The sequence below is a fragment of the Myzus persicae genome, unplaced genomic scaffold, assembly GCF_001856785.1.
Source record: "Myzus persicae strain clone G006 unplaced genomic scaffold, MPER_G0061.0, whole genome shotgun sequence".
Lineage (NCBI taxonomy): Eukaryota > Metazoa > Arthropoda > Insecta > Hemiptera > Aphididae > Myzus > Myzus persicae.
In genome coordinates, this window is record NW_019102643.1 from 149,736 (window position 1) to 169,529 (window position 19,794).

Sequence of the window (19,794 nt, forward strand, 5' to 3'; positions counted from 1 at the left end):
CGCGGTCGCCTGAGATCACTACCTACCCATACACAATATTGTGATATTAAAAATTATTATAAATAGCGTAGTACGCGTGCGATCGTTCTCTATAGTATATTATTCGCAACTACACGCGAGGACGTTATAAAATCTGCTGACCAAAAAAACGAAACAATGCACAGCATGACAGATTATTGTACGACGATATAATAATAATATTAATAACGTAATATATGCACCACACGCGGACCACGGTCCGACGTCCGTGCATTTGCGCGCCACATGCGAGCATGAGGTATTGATTTTTTCCGTCCACGCTCGCTGTAGGTAGTCATTCTCCGGGCGTCTGGTCTGCACTACGGTCCCCACCGTCGTGCGTGACACACAATTGCACAACAGCTGCTGTCTGCCTGTCTAACAACGATTTGTGCCATCCAGTGTACGGTCTAGTCACTTATACTTACCTCGATTGTTGTTGTCTTTTTCGTTGTAAATACATCGTTTTATGTACAAATTAGTTTTAATCATTAAATCTCGATCGATATACCGTAGGTACGCGTGTGGTGACAGACATTTCTCGACAATTTTGTCGTCCAGTGTTTTCGGCTGTTCGATTATCGTGCTCTCTTCAAGACTGTTATATTTTTAAGTTTATCGTTTTAGCTCATAGAATAAAAAAATAAAAATGGAACACAACGACTACATAAACGACGGATACACGTGTTTCTACTGTCATACATCCTACGAAAAAGGTAATTACAGATTGTGTTTTAATTTTTTTATTTTTAAGTCTAAAATATGTAAAAATTGTGTAGTCCAAACAATTTTGAGTTTAAGTGATAAGAATACTCGCAAAGATAACGTATTACATGAACTGGAATAGGTGAAAGTATCGCGCGTTAAAAATATTTCGGAGGGGAGAATGATTACTGATAGTGTATGGCCGTATAGGTACTATATGATTATATGAATTATGAATGCAAATGGACACCTAAGTAAAATAGTTGGCGTTACATGTTTTTTATGTCATGTCGTCATATCACACGTATACTAATTTAATAATTTTACTGTTATATTCAGAAGTATAACGTAATCATGGATCAATTAAAATGGTTTCCTGCAATGTATACTTGATGTAGCAGGTACTTATAACTTAACGTAACCTGTTCTACTATAATATATAGTACCTACTAACTATACTTAACATTACAAGACATAACATATTTTAAATATAAAAAACAAAATAAACATTTAAAATAAGTTAAAATAATTTAATTAATAGGCACTTTTTTTTCAAAAAACGACTGGAAATAATAAAACAATAACTATAATTGGACAGCGAATGTCTTCGTGTTTAGTTTCTTAAATATATTGTATTTTTTTTTATGAATTATTTTAGTGGATATTCTTTGATAATATTTGTCTTGAAATATAAAAATTAACAATTGTTTTTCCTCGTTACTTTAAGTAAAATAACTGGTGTATTTAAAATAGGACGATAGGGGGTCATATGTACGAGATGAAATTATTTTTTAGTAGGGTTAAAAGAAATATGTGACACACGCCCCATCAAAGAATTTAAAATAGCTATGTATATACTATACCTAACTTAAGATAAGTATGTAATTATTTGTACAAATTTGTAAAATTAGAATTTCGAATCATCTACCTACATTAAATTATTTTTCAAAATTAATTGATTATTAGTTTTACAGATCCATTACTAGTTTATCAATTTGAACATTCAATATTTTTAGAAAAAAGAATTTTCTAATTTCTTTCAAATCGTCTTAGTTCCATAGTAATTTAAAAGACGTCATACATTTTAATTAAAAATGTATTCTAGATTCTGAGAGAAGCAATGAATGTATTGTATTGGTTTTGCAATGAAGTGTTTTTTTATATGCCCGAAGACAAGTTTCTAGTATAAAAAATACTCTGATCATATTACCTTATCGGATCTATAGTTAGTACTTTCCAAAATTGAAAATTCTCAGTACTTTTAAAATATTCGGGAATAAAATACGCACATTAATTTTTAAATTGGTTGCCAAAAAGCTAGACTTTCTTCGCCTAGAATATTTTTTTATAGTACCTATACAATGATTTATCATTGAATTCAAATTTAATACATCCATTACAGTTCCTAATCAATGACTGACTACGAGGTACGCTCGACCCCTACCGAATAGCAGGGCTATTACCTATATACTTTTCCCCTTTTTGTAATTATTGTAGCCTACAGGTATATGTTTTATCTATCTATATTACCTATATAAAAATTAATGTACGTTTGTATGGGGCTTGTACACTTGGAAGCTATTGAACCACATGGCACCAAATTGTGCACTTGTGTTCTTTGAGACTCGGAAGGTGTTATCATAGCTTTGTTTTTTAACCCCTATTGGTTTCCATGATGTGGCTCACTCAAAAATTTAGTTTTTGCTCGTGGAACTTGATAAATAGGGGTTGTAACAGAAATAAAATGAACTTTTATTTAATCTATATATTATCATATAAAAATGAATTTATATTTGTATAATATTATATATTCAAAAACTACTCGACAGATTTTGACGAAAATGTCAGAGATTTTTTGTTCTTAGATTTATCTGCATGTAGAGAGTAGTTAGAACTTTGTTTGAAAAAACAGTCGACTCTCCAGTCACTATAACTGGTAAAACTTAACAACTTTATTTTTTTTATTTCTCTTGAGGTCTTAAGGTTAGGTTAGGTAAAATTCGAGTTAGGTAACTCGAATAATATATATATTCGGATTTTTTGATTTTTATCTATCTTCAACTTTGAGTTATGGTGACTGGACTGTATACCAAATACTATAATATCCAATCTGCCATAGACAGATTGACCATCTTGGTCGAATTAGTTCAAGAAGTGAGGTACACTGGTATAGAGTTGCATTATTATGAATGTTCATTTTTTTACTGGGGAAGTCAGGTTACACAGGGACACAGCTATTATCATACATAAGTTTCAAACAAAGAAAACAATATAAAACGAATAAATATTTATAACAACATTAACCAAAAGTCAAAACCAAAATATTTACCCAGCAATCGAGCGAGTGGGTGGGTAATTAAAATAAAAGTAAAACTATTGACAATACATCAAAGTACTATTTTAGTCTTACAATCCTGCGATTGGTTGACTGTACACTATATTTATATTAACGTTATTGGAGTTAGAATTCTAGAAAACATTGCATGTAATAATTTTCAGTTGCCTTCCACATGGCGTTGGTGGTTCTTTTTCCCAAGACTACTTCCTGTGCAGAGAGAAAAAACTGCTTGTTACCTAGGTTTCAGTAGCTCCTAAAAGCGTTTCACTACTCATTGAAAACAAAATGGGTTTTGTGTTATGAAACACAACTTTTTAAGTACCTCTACAGTATGCACTTTTAACAAATGATAAAAAATAAAGATTGCCGAAATTTTTTTTAAAATTACATTTCTATATACCCTCATAAATTCATAATACTACTAATACTGTGTCTAGTATAGTTGTATTAATATATTCTAGGAAAAAATATCTCAATTTAAAAATTTAGAAAAATCGTTTTTGTATTTTTAATTGAACAGGTTAGACAGTGTTATATAGTACTTATATAACTAATAATAATATCAATATGATAATAAAGGTGTTTTAATTTTTTTTTATCTTTGTCGTAAACATATAGCTTAGTGCTCCTGTAAATTTGCCATTTTTAAGGAGTTATGTTTGGGCAATTCTTTCGTTCCTTGCAGTCGCAGCTCGTCTTTGTGAGGGTAGTAAATGATCATTAGTGTGCGTATACTTCCACCAACCATCTTCATCATAGATATTACGCTCACGCATGCACATGTCATCTAATGATCATTTAAAATATTCAAAACCAATATAATGGAGATGAAATAGCTATACGCCTAACAAAAATTCAAGTACTTTCAAAGATTCGATTCAAAAAAATGTAAGATATTTGAACGCATGCACAATAATATTACTTTCCATCGGTGAGAATTCTTTTTCAATTTTAAAGAATTCTTGACGAGGATAAATATTTTAAATTTTATCAACTTTTCATTTTTTTATATTAAATATATATATAACGTTTGTGAAGTTCGCACTTCAACTCGGTAGGAAAAATTCGAGGTACCACGTGAAGAGGCATCCATAAAGTATGTTTGTTTCTAACGGTTTTGGTAGGACTTGTTGCTGCAAAATAATGACACCATTTCACTATTTTAAAATTGATACGATCTTAAAATTTTGAAGCCCTATATCACTAATGTTTAAATACATTAATAACTATTATTAATATATGCTCTGACCGATGCAAAGTTTACTTCTTTAACAAATCAAAAATCTCAACAAATTTTTAAATCGAACTCTAGGTACTCAAACTAGCTAAATTGTTGTTAATCTCTGAGGTCGTTTTAATGAAAAATTGATAAGGTTTGCAGGGGCCTTAACCGACAGCACATTAACTCGATAGTACGATACGTGCTATCGGTCGCATTACAGTGTTAAAATAATATGATAAATTACATTGTTCCATTTGATTTGAACGAAAATATCAAAATATGAAAAAAAATGAAGCATTTTATCGCCTAAATATATATGCAATAAATAATCTACATGTCATAAAACATTTATTAAAACACATTTGTATAGAAATATATTTTTAATATGGTACTTATTTCTTACAAACATGAGTTGCTTAAAGTTTTGAATTCATAAACTCTGGAGAGTTTTATTTTACTATACACCTGTACATCACTGTATGTATGCAGCTATGCACTGTAAATGTAGTTTGTTAAGCTTTGATTCCATTATTAATTTAAATGCTATTTTATAATTTATATTACATTATTGGTATTAAAGTATAACTCATATAATTGAATACCGATGTAAACCCATGATAGGAATAATATATTTTTGTTTGGATATTTTTACCATTAGATATTTTTACCAAATACGCCATTATTAAGGAGTACCTAGAGTTATACTTCAAGGGGGGCTAATCAAAATAAGGAATATAAACCATAAATACCGTGTATATGTATACCAAGTAAGCAAAGAAAATTAGACCTTTTTATATTATTAAGCACAGTTGGAAACATTTTGTATGAATTGGAAAAGTTATAGCCGTATGGAGGAAATTCAATGTTAATTGTAAGGTTAAAATATTTGTATGTTATATTATTTCATGAAAAAAATTGATAACGTACAGAGATATTTATAAATGAAATTCCGATCAGCAACACGCGAATACACATTTATTAGGTACAGTTCAGGGTCGCTTATCCATATACTTAAATTATACTTAAATGCCTATAATAACTATAGCAGTGGGTTATTTAGAAATCTTATGATCAAAAATTACAATCGACATCTACTGTGCATTTTACATCAATCGTAAGGTCTCGTGATTAATCAAATAACAAGAGACATTAATCGCCTAAGCTCGATGAAAAAAAAGCCAATAATTTATGTTTGAAAAATCGTTATGTGTTGGTACACCTATTTTTCACTTCAAATGACCTCGAGGATTATTCTTCGTGTGAATTTGGCGACATTTGAATCCCGCAAAAATAATATATTAAAAATAATTTCCAAGTTTATCTAACTACTTGATGTTGAATGTAACTTCAATACAACTCATGTGGTTATAGATAGTTTTTTATCTAACCAACTCTGTTTTGATAGTTCGTGTGATTGTATGTATTAGGTAATTACTATAAAATATAACATCGTTTTAAAACTTTTAAATAGTTTAAATAACTAAATGACGCGGATATAGATCGCAATATAGACCTTCCTTACCGATCACCTTTAGGTGAGTGAATCTCCGCCTTAACACCTAGAACGTCCTAAATATTAATCCTATTGCAGTCAATCATGTCAAGAATATTAAAAAGGAAACTTCTCAATTTTTTATGTGAGCTCAGGCCTTTCAGCAATAAGCTCGAAATCTTCAAAAAACACCAATTAATCAAACACCAGCCTCAGTTCCAAAGAAAAAACATTTAAAACCACACACTGTCTGTCACTGCAATGTAACAATCATGAAACTTAAGGCCTATGCCGATAATCTTCTATTGTTTCATTGATCGCAGCGCCGTCAAGTATGCAATAAAAGTTATCCATCAAATGAGTTATGCAAAATACTAAAGTAGTCTTTCTAAATTTGCACGCTATCATACGGCCAAATTTAAAAGGTAAGCCGTTAATTAGTCTCTTCTAAAAAAAAACCAAACTATAAATTTCATCAAAGTTGAATTTATGAAGTGCACACCTTACTAGAGTGCCTTCACTTTCTACTGTTTCAAACTAACTAAATCAAAATTTAGTGGTGAAAATCTCCCAACCAAAACTACATAATATACGAACGCCACAGCAAGTCATTCCTCCTGTGTCGGAGTGACGGACCCAGTCCAAGCATGATCATCATTCTATAAACATTTCAAACATTTCAAAAACTCCATCAGCCCCATCACTATTTTCACTTATATTTTAAATAATAAAATTTATCTTTAGAACCATAAAGTAATTTCATATACATACCTACTACATTATTGTAATGTATTTCTAATATCTGATGAAAACGTATTTAATTACCTACCTACTATTATTATTATTTTTATTACCTTGTCATTATTATCATTACGACGTTTTAGTAGTAGTAGGTACCTAAAACTACCTATAACTAATAATTCAATTTAATTGTTAAACTGAAAAACATTTTTTTTTAAAATGAAAACGATAATTTATTTAGTTCTTGCTTAAGTGCCTTTGTTTTGTACTACACATTTATTACTAATTTATATTTACTTAATTAATTTTATAGCTATTATTTATTCTATATCTCGCATGTATTGCTTAAAGTAAGCCACTTTCGTGTGGTTTGAAATAATCGAATTTTTCAATTTAACTCAACTGTACAATCAACTCCGTCAAATCTAGAGAAAAAAACGGGGTAAAAAAACATAATATACCTATGCAAACTTCACAAATCTCCTGTAAATTGTTATTCTTATATATTCTTGCTATATACACATACCTATATAAGCATACACCATACACGAATAGAATATATTATATAACCTATATAGTAACTAGTACTTTATTTATATATTGCTCTGTTACGACATATAACTACATTATTAGATCATAGATATTATATTGATCTATAAAATACATTTATTGTTGTACAAAAAAGTGCCGATTTTAGTAACGAGGCAACAATAAATGTTGATTAATTATTTATAATATTTATGAACTTAGCAAACTAAAACTTATTTTAAAATAATATCACGTACCATGTTACAGACTATAATTTAATTTTTGTGTAAAATCATATCATAGTATACGGTATAACATAGGTGTAGAAATGAAAAATAAAACGATTGTGCCTACAACATATTTTATGATTATTTATGTACATAGAGTAAACAATTTATTTTAAATCATAAATAGTACTGCAAAATCAGCCTAACAAAAATATATCATAAATTATAATGACCAAAGAAGGTACCTCAATCCCCACTACTTGAAAGGTTCATATTAAAATACAGTATTTCCATTGATTACCATTGATACCCAACTGTATTTATAACACTGATTTCTTCGTTGACCGTTTCATTATAATATAATAACAGCAAATAATAATAATAATATTACTGCGTATAATATGTAGGTATACATAGGTATATTTTAGGTAGGTGCCTATACCATATTGATTATAAGTACTAGTGTTTATAATCTATGATCGTATTATCGCCGTATCCTATATGGCTGTATACAAGACCCACCTATATAATGTTATGTTAGCTAACTTATTTTGTTATTGAAACTACAGGTTTTATCGGCGGTCACTGTACAATTATCGATTGCAAATTGTGGTTAATCCTGCAGGTGTAGTTTGCAATGATTGAAATACCAAGAAATTATGATTTTTAATACTACCTACACTATATTATGATAAGATAAAATATAATGAAACATACAGAAAAAATCAACAATATAATATTTGGTCGGTTATTGAAAATAACGACCCACTTTATAAAGTGCGTATAGCCACTAAGTATACTATAAGTCTATAACCACTAAATATACTGTAGAATTACATATAGCTATGTACAGTGTTGTAAAGCATACTTGTAAAAAGTACCTATTTGGTATATTTTTCAAATACTTTTGATTTTTTATTGTAGGTTTGTTATTAACGTAACACAGTAGGTAAATATTATAAATTTTACTTAGCTTATTAATTGAATAAATTTCTATTGTATTTTAGGGGCATAATGTTTTCAAAATGTATGTCAATCATATCGGTTCGTATTCGTAGTATTTCGGATAAAAATAAAATGCTAAACGAAAAAATCCAAAAGAATTCAATACAATTAAAAAGTAGGTATTCAATAAAAAAAAAGTATTTAAAATAACATCGAAAATACTTCATGCTGAAAGTATTTGAATAGGTACTTTTATTCAAATATGTTTACTCTTTATACTTCACAATACTAGTTGTACCGATAACGGGTACTGAATACGTAAATGGTTTTCGTATAATTTTTTGCTCATGTCATATTATCTGGCAATTTTAGGCTAACAAATGCCATAATTATGTATTTAAAAAAAACATAACGGATGACAGAAATAAAAGAAACCTATACATATATTTTTTTAAGGGGCATGTGCGTTCGTGATAAATTTACTCGGGTTAAAAAGTGTGTAGACACGTGCACACGCGAGCGTGATTCTAACCCATTGAAAAAATGGTTAACGATGATGCATCGTTCACGAACTGGAGTGGGAAACACTTCATAAGACTTGCTCAAAAAAAGGCTCCTACTCTAAAACCTACCTTACTATGAAAATAAGGTCACAAGTCGCTTGAAAATTACCCGTCAGGGGTGCGATATTTTATTATTTATAATAAATATTTATGCATGATCGATGTGCTTGAGATTAATGATTAATAGGTCACGTAATAAAAGGGAGGGCATAATATTAATGACACTGCAGGGCTTAAGTGTACTTCGTAATTAGTTCGTATAAACTTGTTGCTTATTTATTTTTACTGTTTTAATGAACAACATACAATGTGTTTACTGTAAAATTTTAAATATATATTTATGTTACTAAAATTTGTATGGGACGACTATTACAGTACTAAACTGAATGAATTCTACGGGTTTCGGTAAATAATAAATACATTTTGTATGGCAAACTTCAATATCATTTACCATTGTTAGGTTAGGTTGGGTTAATAAAAATAACAATTTCGTAAGTATGTTACTGATACATTTTTGAAGAGGGGCCTCTTATGGAATTAGATTTTATTTGAAATTTTAAACCCTTAAATCCATCACTTGTTCTACTTTAACATCGTATTATTAATAAAGCTACCTAATTCAACAGTGCAATCAACTAAGCTCAACATAGCACAGTTTTTTTTAAATTTTTTATTGCATAAGCATAATAGTATAGTAACGTATCATGCACACGTTGCGTGCATACAGTTTCCAATATCAATATTATAGCCAGCTGCACCCAAAAGCCAATTTGAGTAATAACCTACTAAATACCAAATTTTTCAAATATTTTGTAATCAATTTAAGTCACATGGGTTCTCATATTTTTGGTATTTCACTGTTAAAACCAAGACTGTAACATTGTTTATTCTATATTATAAAATGCAGTCCGTATTAATTTATGTAACATTGTTTATTGATTTTTTTTGATTCATCAAAAATAAAAATTTGAAATCAACCTTAAAAAATTAAAAGCGTTTAAGAAATGCCTTCATAAAATAACTGCAAAGTTCTTATCCACATACATTTTGATCGTTTCTACGCTGTCACGATCGTTCCCCTCAACAGAAAATATCGATATTATTACATGGCGTTGTGTATAATAAATTGCATATACGTCTATAGTAAGGGGTTTATTGTATTTTACTGTTCTTGAAATTGCTACACCAATTAAATGTAATTATACCTATAATTATTATAATAACCAGTTGATTTTGCTCGAACTTATTTGATAGCAATTACACGACGTATTAAAACATTAATTTATAGTTAGGTGATATAATAAAATAATAAATAGGTATAAATACTATATTTCAGAGACGATTATTATTTATTGACTCGATGTATTCCGTTGTTCAAGTAAAATTAAAATTGTATGTCTGATTTTATTGTTATTGTTATTTAATTATTTACAAAAACGAAATTATTTTTATATTAATGAGTAATAGATATTCATGAAAACTATCCCCGTTCAGTATCTCACATAACTTTTAATCTTACACGCTGCATTAGTTGTTGGAATTTAATGAAATAGTTGTGTATATTTATAAGAACTATTAAACTTTATACTCAAACGCGAATTGCTTATCTGTTATCTTCTGTACAGGTTTTTGTTGATTTTACTGTTTTATTTTTACCATTATATCAACTTTAATCGTATCGACAATAAATTTTAGAAAATCCAACAGCTTTCGGTTATTTGATTCTAAATTAGTTTTCTGTTGGCAGTCAACGCCGTTAGTCCGGAGATCAGGCTTATTTTTTGTTAAATGCTCGTAGAAATGATTATTTTTCATTGATTTCCTATTGCATCTTTTTGTTATTGTATAGTGTATAGTAATCAATTCAAATAATTTTAAATTATCTATGGCAACGTTTAAGGAATTAACAGCGGAATGGGCTTCCATTACTAATAATGGAAACTCACATTGTAGCTTTGCAGGTCAGAATTTGATTAATATTTTATTACATTAATAAACAATTACTTTAGTTTATTCTTATTTGAACTGTTATTATAGTGTGTGTATGTCAGAATTGAGAAATTACACATCGTCCCTAATTTATAACAATGTGATATTTTAATATGGTGGCCATATGAAGTACCTTATTATTATTGTTATTAAAGAAGTAAATTAACCAAATTTTTTTGAAACCTACGTTGTCTTAGTTTAAACTGAGAGATTTTTAGAATTTAACGTTTCATGATTTGAATCTTTTAATTTATATTTTATACTACACACATTTTTAGTAAAACCTCTATACAACAACCACACTGTATTTTATGCACGTAGTACTGATAATTAAATATGTAATTTATTTGAGTAGGTAATCCTACATAAAGTTGGTTGGTTAACCTTATTTTTACGTACCTACTGCATTAAATAAATGTATAAGATATTAAAAATAGAATCAGACCTTTGTCCTTTGAATAGAATTTTTAAATGGGTAATCGTAGTTTTAAGTGTAAATAATCTCTTTTCTCCAAAATCGAATTTTAAAATTAAATTTAACTTTTTAAATAATTTTCAACAGTAGCAAACTAAAGAACATAATTCAAGAGAGTGTTTGGCGCATAGAACACAATTTTCTGATTATGGCACTGATAAAATTAATTCTAAATAAAATTGATTCTAGTATCAAATCAAAATGTCTAATTTGACGAAGTTATATTTTTTTTTATTGTTAAATACTTAAATGTGTAGAACTTATATCATAATTCATAATTAAAAGTATAACATTTTTTTTTTAGAAAGTTGAATTAATACGTAATTTTAATTACAACTATTAAACTAGTAGTTATAGCATAAGCTGACCGATAAATTAAGTAGGCACTTAAGTATATTTATTGTCTCCATTTAGTATAAAATGGTGTTTTTTTTTGTTTTTTTTATATAAATATCACAAGTAAAATTGTTACTAGAATATTATCAGGGTTAATATTTATTACAGGCATGATAGTTGATACTATACTATTATGTTCACCGCAATATACTTCATTTACTTCACTGGCTTTCTCGTTTTAAAATCTACTTGTCTCCTTAATCTATAAACAATTTTGTTATTATTTTATTTCTATGATATTATGCATACATAATATTATTTATTTATTTAAAAATTAATGTATGTTACGTAAAATTATTAATCACGAAAATTATCTTCTATACATGATTTAGTCTGTCTTAAAAGTTGATAATACAAATTACAATTACAATTATTATGTATTATGTATATAAGTATAAAAATAATAATATTCTAGAAATGATTTGTTATAGAAAACATAATGATATAAGTTGATCATTTACGTAAAAAATATATATTGTTAAATAGGTATGTATTTCAAATACTGGGTATTTTCGCACTGTACTTAGTCTTATAAAGGTTGATGTGTTAGTACAACATTTATAAAATAATTTGTAGGTATTATAATTCATAATTTCATACTTATGATCAAAGTAAATAACAACTACTTTAATTAATTTACTGCATTGTTTTAGCATATTCAATTGAAGAGTTCATTACCTCGACTATACTCGTAAATTTCAAATGTGTGAATCGTGCACCTACATAGAAATTACTTTATTAAGAAAATAATTTTCTTTTGACTTTTCTATTTTATAATATACATAATAAAAAAAGTACGTATTTTTTTCTCAAATGTATTAAATAAAAATATTTATTCAAATAAGCGAAAATATGAATAATTTCGATACTTAAGTTATTTTAAAAGTGTGGTTTATACTGCATTCAGTTTCTACTTACATTTTGGCGTTTAAAAAGTTTATTTATACTTAGTGATTTAATTTTTATTATTAGACTATAGTATATTTTATTATAGTCTAACATAATATTACCTTCATTTCAAGTTATTAAAAATTAAACTAAGAATCTCGCACACCTACCTAATGTCAACAAATAAAGTATTACATTTAAGAAATTAATTTCAGTGGAAATTTCATAATTCTTAACATAATTATTTTCAATGATTACCAATAGATTTTTTCATGTTTTAGGATCTTTAAATATGAAACTAGTTTTAAGTTCGAAATTAGAAATTCTTATTAAAAAAACAAAGATATTAAATAAGATATATTCATGTTAACATTTAACTTTACTATAATATCTAATACCTGTTGTCTATACTGAACTCAATTTTTTACATTCGTACCTTTATACATTTTATAATAGGTACTCTTGATATTATAGAAGTCATACTCCAATAATCAGTTCCATAATCCATCTTATATGAGATTAAAATCTGGTCATTATTTTTAATTGTGATACATAGGTATTGCATTATTATTTATTACATATTATGCTAGCCGCTAGAGTATATATGCTAAATACTTTGAAGAGGTATGTTAAAAAATAAAAAGACAATAGGCCTGATTATACTGCACCAAGTTCGTAGAAAGTATGACCCTATGTCGGAGAAAGGCATAAGTTACCGGCCATTTTAAACTGCCGTCTGATCTATATCAAATTGCTAGGTTTTTTCATTCAAATCGCCGTGAAAGCAAAATCAAACGGAACAAACTGAACGAAATTTACTTTTGCGTTAGGTAATCGTTTGGAATTAAAAGCGACGACGTTTCCTACATATTTCTACTTCTTCGAGATTGATTTTTATCAAGTTGCATGTTGTTTTTCTACAAATTATAGGTACCTACGCTTTTTTTCTTACCCTAGTAGACACGCATTTTCAATTGTAGTTACATATTGCAAGTAAGTCTCGACACATTGTGTTCACTTCACTTTGTTGACGAATGATATATATTTTTCGAATGTTCAATGTTGTTTATTATAGTACATTCGCAGAATAGATACTGCAAGGCACATAATATAACGGTCTGCAGATGATAATAGAATTAATTAATATCATAAATTATTATATGTGTATTAATGGGAGCAAATATCACCTCGGGTAAAATGTGTGAAAAATAATAAAAGTCAAACTCGCTGAACCATCCATTGTTATCATCTTTGGTAAAACATAATATATTTTGAGGTCGTCTTTCAAGATTCGCGATTTGCATTTTAGCCGTGGAGTACAAAATGTGTGTACACGCCACACGGGCGTTAAAAAGTATTTTTATTAATTACATACCTATATAATATATATTACTATCTATATTAAGCGATGAGAAACTTATTTACTTCTATCATCACTTGAACGATAAGTGTTTTATAAGGTAGCGTGGGATATACATTTCTTAAATTTCTCCTCGAGTAAACAAAGAAATATTAATACACATTTAATCCCTTAAGTATTTATGTGGGCGTTCATAAATCATTAATTACACGGAATAATTAAAACAATATCAAGCATGGATTGAAAAGTAAAATATTTTTTTTTTGCGGTTATGCAACAAACATTAAACATATAATAATAATATGCAAACTTGAAAATATCCCGGTATAAGACTTCACTATATATATTTTATTTAAAATAACATGAAAAGTGTTTAGTATTTTTTCCCAGATAAAATACATATTATGGAACACTTCACTATAAACTTTTATTACACATTACGTATTTCATTACATATAAGTGTTGTTTATGTTTTTCATGAAATGTTACTTATTAAAAATTAAATTTTAAGATATTATTATAATTAGTTACAAACTGTTTTTAACTTATTTTATAATTATTAGTGATGAATACTAATGACGATACGCAATATCATAAATTACGCTTTTTATAATAAAACATGTATATATTGCTTTCCATTATTCACGTAACTTGCCTAGGTACTTTAAAGGTTTCAATATTGTTCCGCCTACTCAACCAATTGAATTCTTAAAAGTTTTTATAACATACATTTTGACAAACTTAGTACCGCAACCACGGTATACAAATAACGCACACTCGTAACATATTTTACAGTGTGGTGGTGGTGGTGGTAGTAGAATTAAGAATCAATTAACCTTAGCATACATTTTTTCCCGAAAATATTTAATGATGTTTTCGTATATACGAAATCGTCGGTGATGTATTCAATCTCGAAAAGGATTTATTTTTCTATTGTCATTACATTATATTATATGCATTTTCCGCGTTTTCATTTTCAATGTCAAAATTGAATAAAAAAATAAAATAAAAAAAGAAATTGTCCGCACTTAAGTAATATTTAACGAGGCAATTTATGACGATCGGCTTCTGCTTATAATATAATATAGCATACAGTATTATTATTGCTTGGTCAGGTCTGAAAACGAGTTGTATATACGAAATATTATACGTTTGCCTTGAACATAATCGCGTGCGTATGGGCTCGCATGTGGCCAGGTTATCAATACTTATAATGGTTGAAATTCAGTCTTGATCGCGATGCAGCGTGGCAAGGGTCGACACAAAGCGGTAGACGTTTTATAATATAGTATTTATTTAATGCGATAACAATACAACTGCGACGTGATTTTTTGATTATTTTATAAGCATATTCTCGTCGTATTCTACTCGTTCAACGACCGAATTTCGTCCGTGTTTGAATATTACTAGTACTTAGCATATTATAATAGTAGACGGTACGTAATATTGTTCGACAAGTAATAATAACATATCATGCAACGAGTTCGGAACCGGTGTCTCAGCATGGAATTTGAAGATTCGTTTGGTGTTCTAAACGGTAAGCCGAATCAATGAAAAGTTTACTATAAAATAAATATGTACCTATATATATATATTTATGAATACGGTCGTGACTACTTTTACTTTCGGTCCAACTAATGCACCTATAGGTTAATAAAAATATAATAATGCATAAATATTGTTTGAGGCTAAACACGATTCGGAAGTTTCTAACTGGTTCGTTTGTCTTATGTCAAAGTTTTTTCGCGTGGTTTCCTTTACCGTTATTTGGGAATATAGTATATATATATATGTATATATAATATTTCCCTTCCGTCGAAACTCGACCAATATATTAAATATTAATAAAATATTAGACCGTTTATTTATTATCGACCCGGAGAAATGGAAAGCATTATCCGACCGTTTATAATGTAGGTACCCATAATTCGACAGACTATTATATCATAAACGGAAGACGATAATTAGTTCGAAAAATTATGATTATTGCTCACGATCAATCATATACGTCATATTATTATCTTTTATTACAATACGTCTAATCGTTTCTTTTTTTAAGTACCTATTGATAAGTAATAATAACTTTTGTAATTTTCCTCTTTTCTGTGGAATCTTCAGTCAATCTGTGAAAACTCACAAGATTAGACAGTAAAATACAGAGGACGACTGAATTTTTATGCTTCTTGGAAAAAACATCAGTTAATAACTATATCGAAACAACTACAAAGTATTGATAATATCTGCAACATAACTTCATGTGATATATTATTTAGGTACCTATATCGAGCTAATGCTTAATATAGCGATTTCATAAATGCGTATTGTGTACACATTAGTTAAACAATTCTTTTTATCTAATTGGAACATTGAGATAAAATAAAACATAAAGCACTATAGAATGCGAACGATTTAAACTTTCAAGTTTAAACTCTAAAGTTTAGATCATTTTATTTTGAATATCACACAAAGTACTGTGCGATAATAGTTTTTGTTTTTGGCGAACAATTTTAAAGTAATAATATTTTATAAGTAAAAAATAATAGCGTTAGATTTCTGAGTTAGTATAGTTATAATACTCGCTTGAGCCTGCTCAAAATAAAAATAGTGTTCAAAATATCAAGCATAAACTCTGAAATCGTACAATATTAGGTATAAGTAATAGTTATAGCCGGTATAGCTGGCATTAAAAGACGACGCACATAAATTAATTATACTGCAATATTATTTATGTAAATTTTATATTTTCATTGATAATTTTTCCACACGGTATTAAACTATTGAATGAGGCTAATCTAAAAGTGCCGTAAGAATTAATTTTGTACAGTTACTTGCAATGTGAATTTGTGCCAACTTAATAATTTGCCTCACTCAAAGGTGAAATATGTCGTGCTTAATAATCAGTTATTGTCCCACTATTAATGTTATTATTGAAAGGTGAAGATCCTGCGTAACCCATTGTACATCATTAATTCTTTAATAATGTGAATGTTAAAAATCTGAATTCTTGATTCTTCCATAATGTAAGCTAAAATATTATTCACTCGGGTTAACTAGCATGAATATTCGTGTGCTATTTCACATCATTTTTAATGTAATAGTTACCTACCTTCAGTAATTCTGTCCAAGTTTGTTAGTAAACAAAAACTCGATGTATGCGCACTACTGCAGGTAAAAACCTAATAAATTTAAATATTTTATAATAAATCTGAATTCTGATAATAGTTTTTAAAGTGCATCCTGTATGGCTGTATATGTCATAATGGACTCAACGAAATTTTAAATAAGTTCAGTAATAAAATTTAGTTTGTAATATTTTGGATTCTGAAGCAAGGCATTGTCAGTAGGCATTTAAAATTGGTTTCCCGATGATGTTTTACTTTAATTTCATTATATTATGCTGCTTTTCTGTGAACAATTTTTCGGGTATGAAGTACCTACAATACAGTTTCATATAGTCCTTGAACTGGCTAGTACTTGCAAGATCTTTTGATTTGGTTGCAATAATGTAAGCAAGTGTGGTTTAACATATCTCATTAATCACCCATACTTTAAAAAATATATATAATTCTATCATAATATTATGTTCTTACATTATAGAAAGGCATAAATTGGCCTATTAAAAAAAAAAACAACGTACTTAAATTTAACACCTAGGTAGTCTGATAGTTTTGAGTACACTCGATTTGTAGGTATTTAATAAGTTAAGACTTAAGATGTATAAACTATATAAGCTGAAAACTAATGTTTATCATAATATGATACTTTCTTTAACTCGTATTGTAATAATGCATGACAATAGTGAATAGTGTGATGATCGTCTTCCTATCTTATTTCAAGGTTTCGTCTACCATATACAGGCTCTGTAGAGTAGTATTTCAAACTGTGTCATGGATATTGAATTCTAGTTGGTTTTGTTTCTTTTGAGTTGTATATTACACACACCTGTTAATGTGCACGACAACATTTGTTTTACGTCAATTGTTTTTTGGAAATTAGGATTCGATCAATTGCATCATAGTAATGTGTAGGTACCTACAGCGTGTAAGCCTATATGGTACTTAAAGTGATTCGCATGGGTTTCGAGTTCGTTGATCAAAACCAGTTGTTTTATTTTTTTTACTTTCAAACGTACTCGAACGTATACCTTAGCTTCCTTGACAAGTGAACCGGTTCCTCGTTATTAACATTGCAAATGCAATATTGTTAGTTTTATATTACAACAAAGGGGATAACATATAGTTTATGGCTGTATGATGTATATGAAGAAAATATAAATAAGCCAAGTAATAAATCTATGACATAACTTGATCAAAACTAACAACGATAAAATCAGTAACCACCATACAGATTTTTTTAAAGCGTACTTATATGCACTATGAACGAGTACCTACATGAGTAACTGAAGTAGGTACTACCAATCTCAAACAGAACATATTAAATACAATTGATTTCCCACTTGAATAAATTAAAAATATTGTGTGTTCTTGAATAAAGGCTTAATGATGATTCAACATTTAGATTACGTTTTTATAATTTTAATTTAAATGTTAATTTCCTACATATACTATACATAAATATTCACGTCCTTGCAGGAAGAGTAGGTGCATAGTATATAACTACAATAGACAGGTTACCATAGCCCATAGGTACCGATATCTCACTTTTAGTTAAAAGAAAATAAAACATAATAAAATTATATTACAATATATTTAGTAGCCATGAAGGTACCTTTAATTAAAGAAACATTTAAATATCCCCTGTGCCTGTCAATTTGTTTGAGAGTTTTAAGTATTTGGTTGATAAACGTCAGAACGTAATCAGAAAAAATTATTTATATGTGAATCGTTTTATTATTATTAAGTGCGTCATAAAAAAACTATTGACTTATTGATTTTACAATTGTGTGTCTATTTATTAGATTAGGACATTTAAGTAACTATTAATTATATTAACTATAAAATATTTGCTGTCACACAACTCTAAGTAGATTAGACATTTTAAGATGTAGCCTTTAAAAAATATACAAATGAGAAAAATAATAATATATAATATAATATTAAAATACAAAGTATTTCCCTTAAGTTAAAATATTCAATGTTCAAAAAAATTTTAAAAACGTAATTAAATATTCACGGAAAACTAATACATTTTATTTTAAGCATAGAATGTAAGTGGGCTTTGAAGATTTATTGATTGACTATAAAGATGAGTTGGGGTAAATATCAATACGAAAACTTGGTTGGAGAATTTAAAAAAAAATTAAAAATTAAGTGCTTAATAATTAAGTTAAAAACAAGATGTGTCGATAAAAAAATAATACATTTTTATAAACTTAATCTATAAAGTGCCTGTATTAAGTTTTTTACTTTTTAAAAACATCTTCATAATACTTGCGAGAGAAAATAATGAAATACCGTTGCTTTGTATTGTATGTATATTTTTTTTATATATATTCAATCATCAATGTGTCTCCAGATTCTTTAAATTGATCCGTCGGTCTATGTCATATCCTGTGTGGTAAAAGTGAACAAAAAAAGTCAATCCATAACCTTGAACGAAGGTTAAGCATGTTTCCTACTTCCATCATGTACTTACACTTTCTATACCTCGTGAAGAATTCTAATAGTCCATGCTACCAAACATTACCTACTATACCTCACAATACATAATAATAGTATACTATACAAAATACCTACATTTATTAAAACCATATTATGTATAAAAACCATAATATTTAGTGATAGTAAACATCTTAGTAATAAATTGTAATTCGTAATGTTTAATAATAAGTTTCAATATTTTTCACTTAATATCTTAAAGTCTAAATAAAACCACATTATTTACAAAAACCATAATATTTAGTGTTTAGTAGATATATTCTTTATACCATGTTTACAGACCAAAGTA

General features: G+C 28.2%; 1 protein-coding gene across 3 annotated transcripts in view; it reads left to right on the plus strand.

The window, feature by feature from the left end:
• The first annotated feature begins 330 nt into the window (after positions 1-330).
• Positions 331-19,794, plus strand: part of LOC111032843 (cerebellar degeneration-related protein 2) — a 38,905-nt gene continuing 19,441 nt past the window's right edge. Inside the window, exon 1 of one of the 3 annotated variants that reach the window (XM_022313301.1) lies at positions 331-734. In XM_022313301.1, coding sequence (XP_022168993.1) covers positions 668-734 — 67 coding nt within the window. In that variant the 5' untranslated portion in view covers positions 331-667. Of the gene's footprint in view, positions 735-10,518; positions 10,741-15,106; positions 15,425-19,794 lie in introns of those variants that run through there. The other 2 variants (XM_022313300.1, XM_022313302.1) reach the window with 2 other exon arrangements.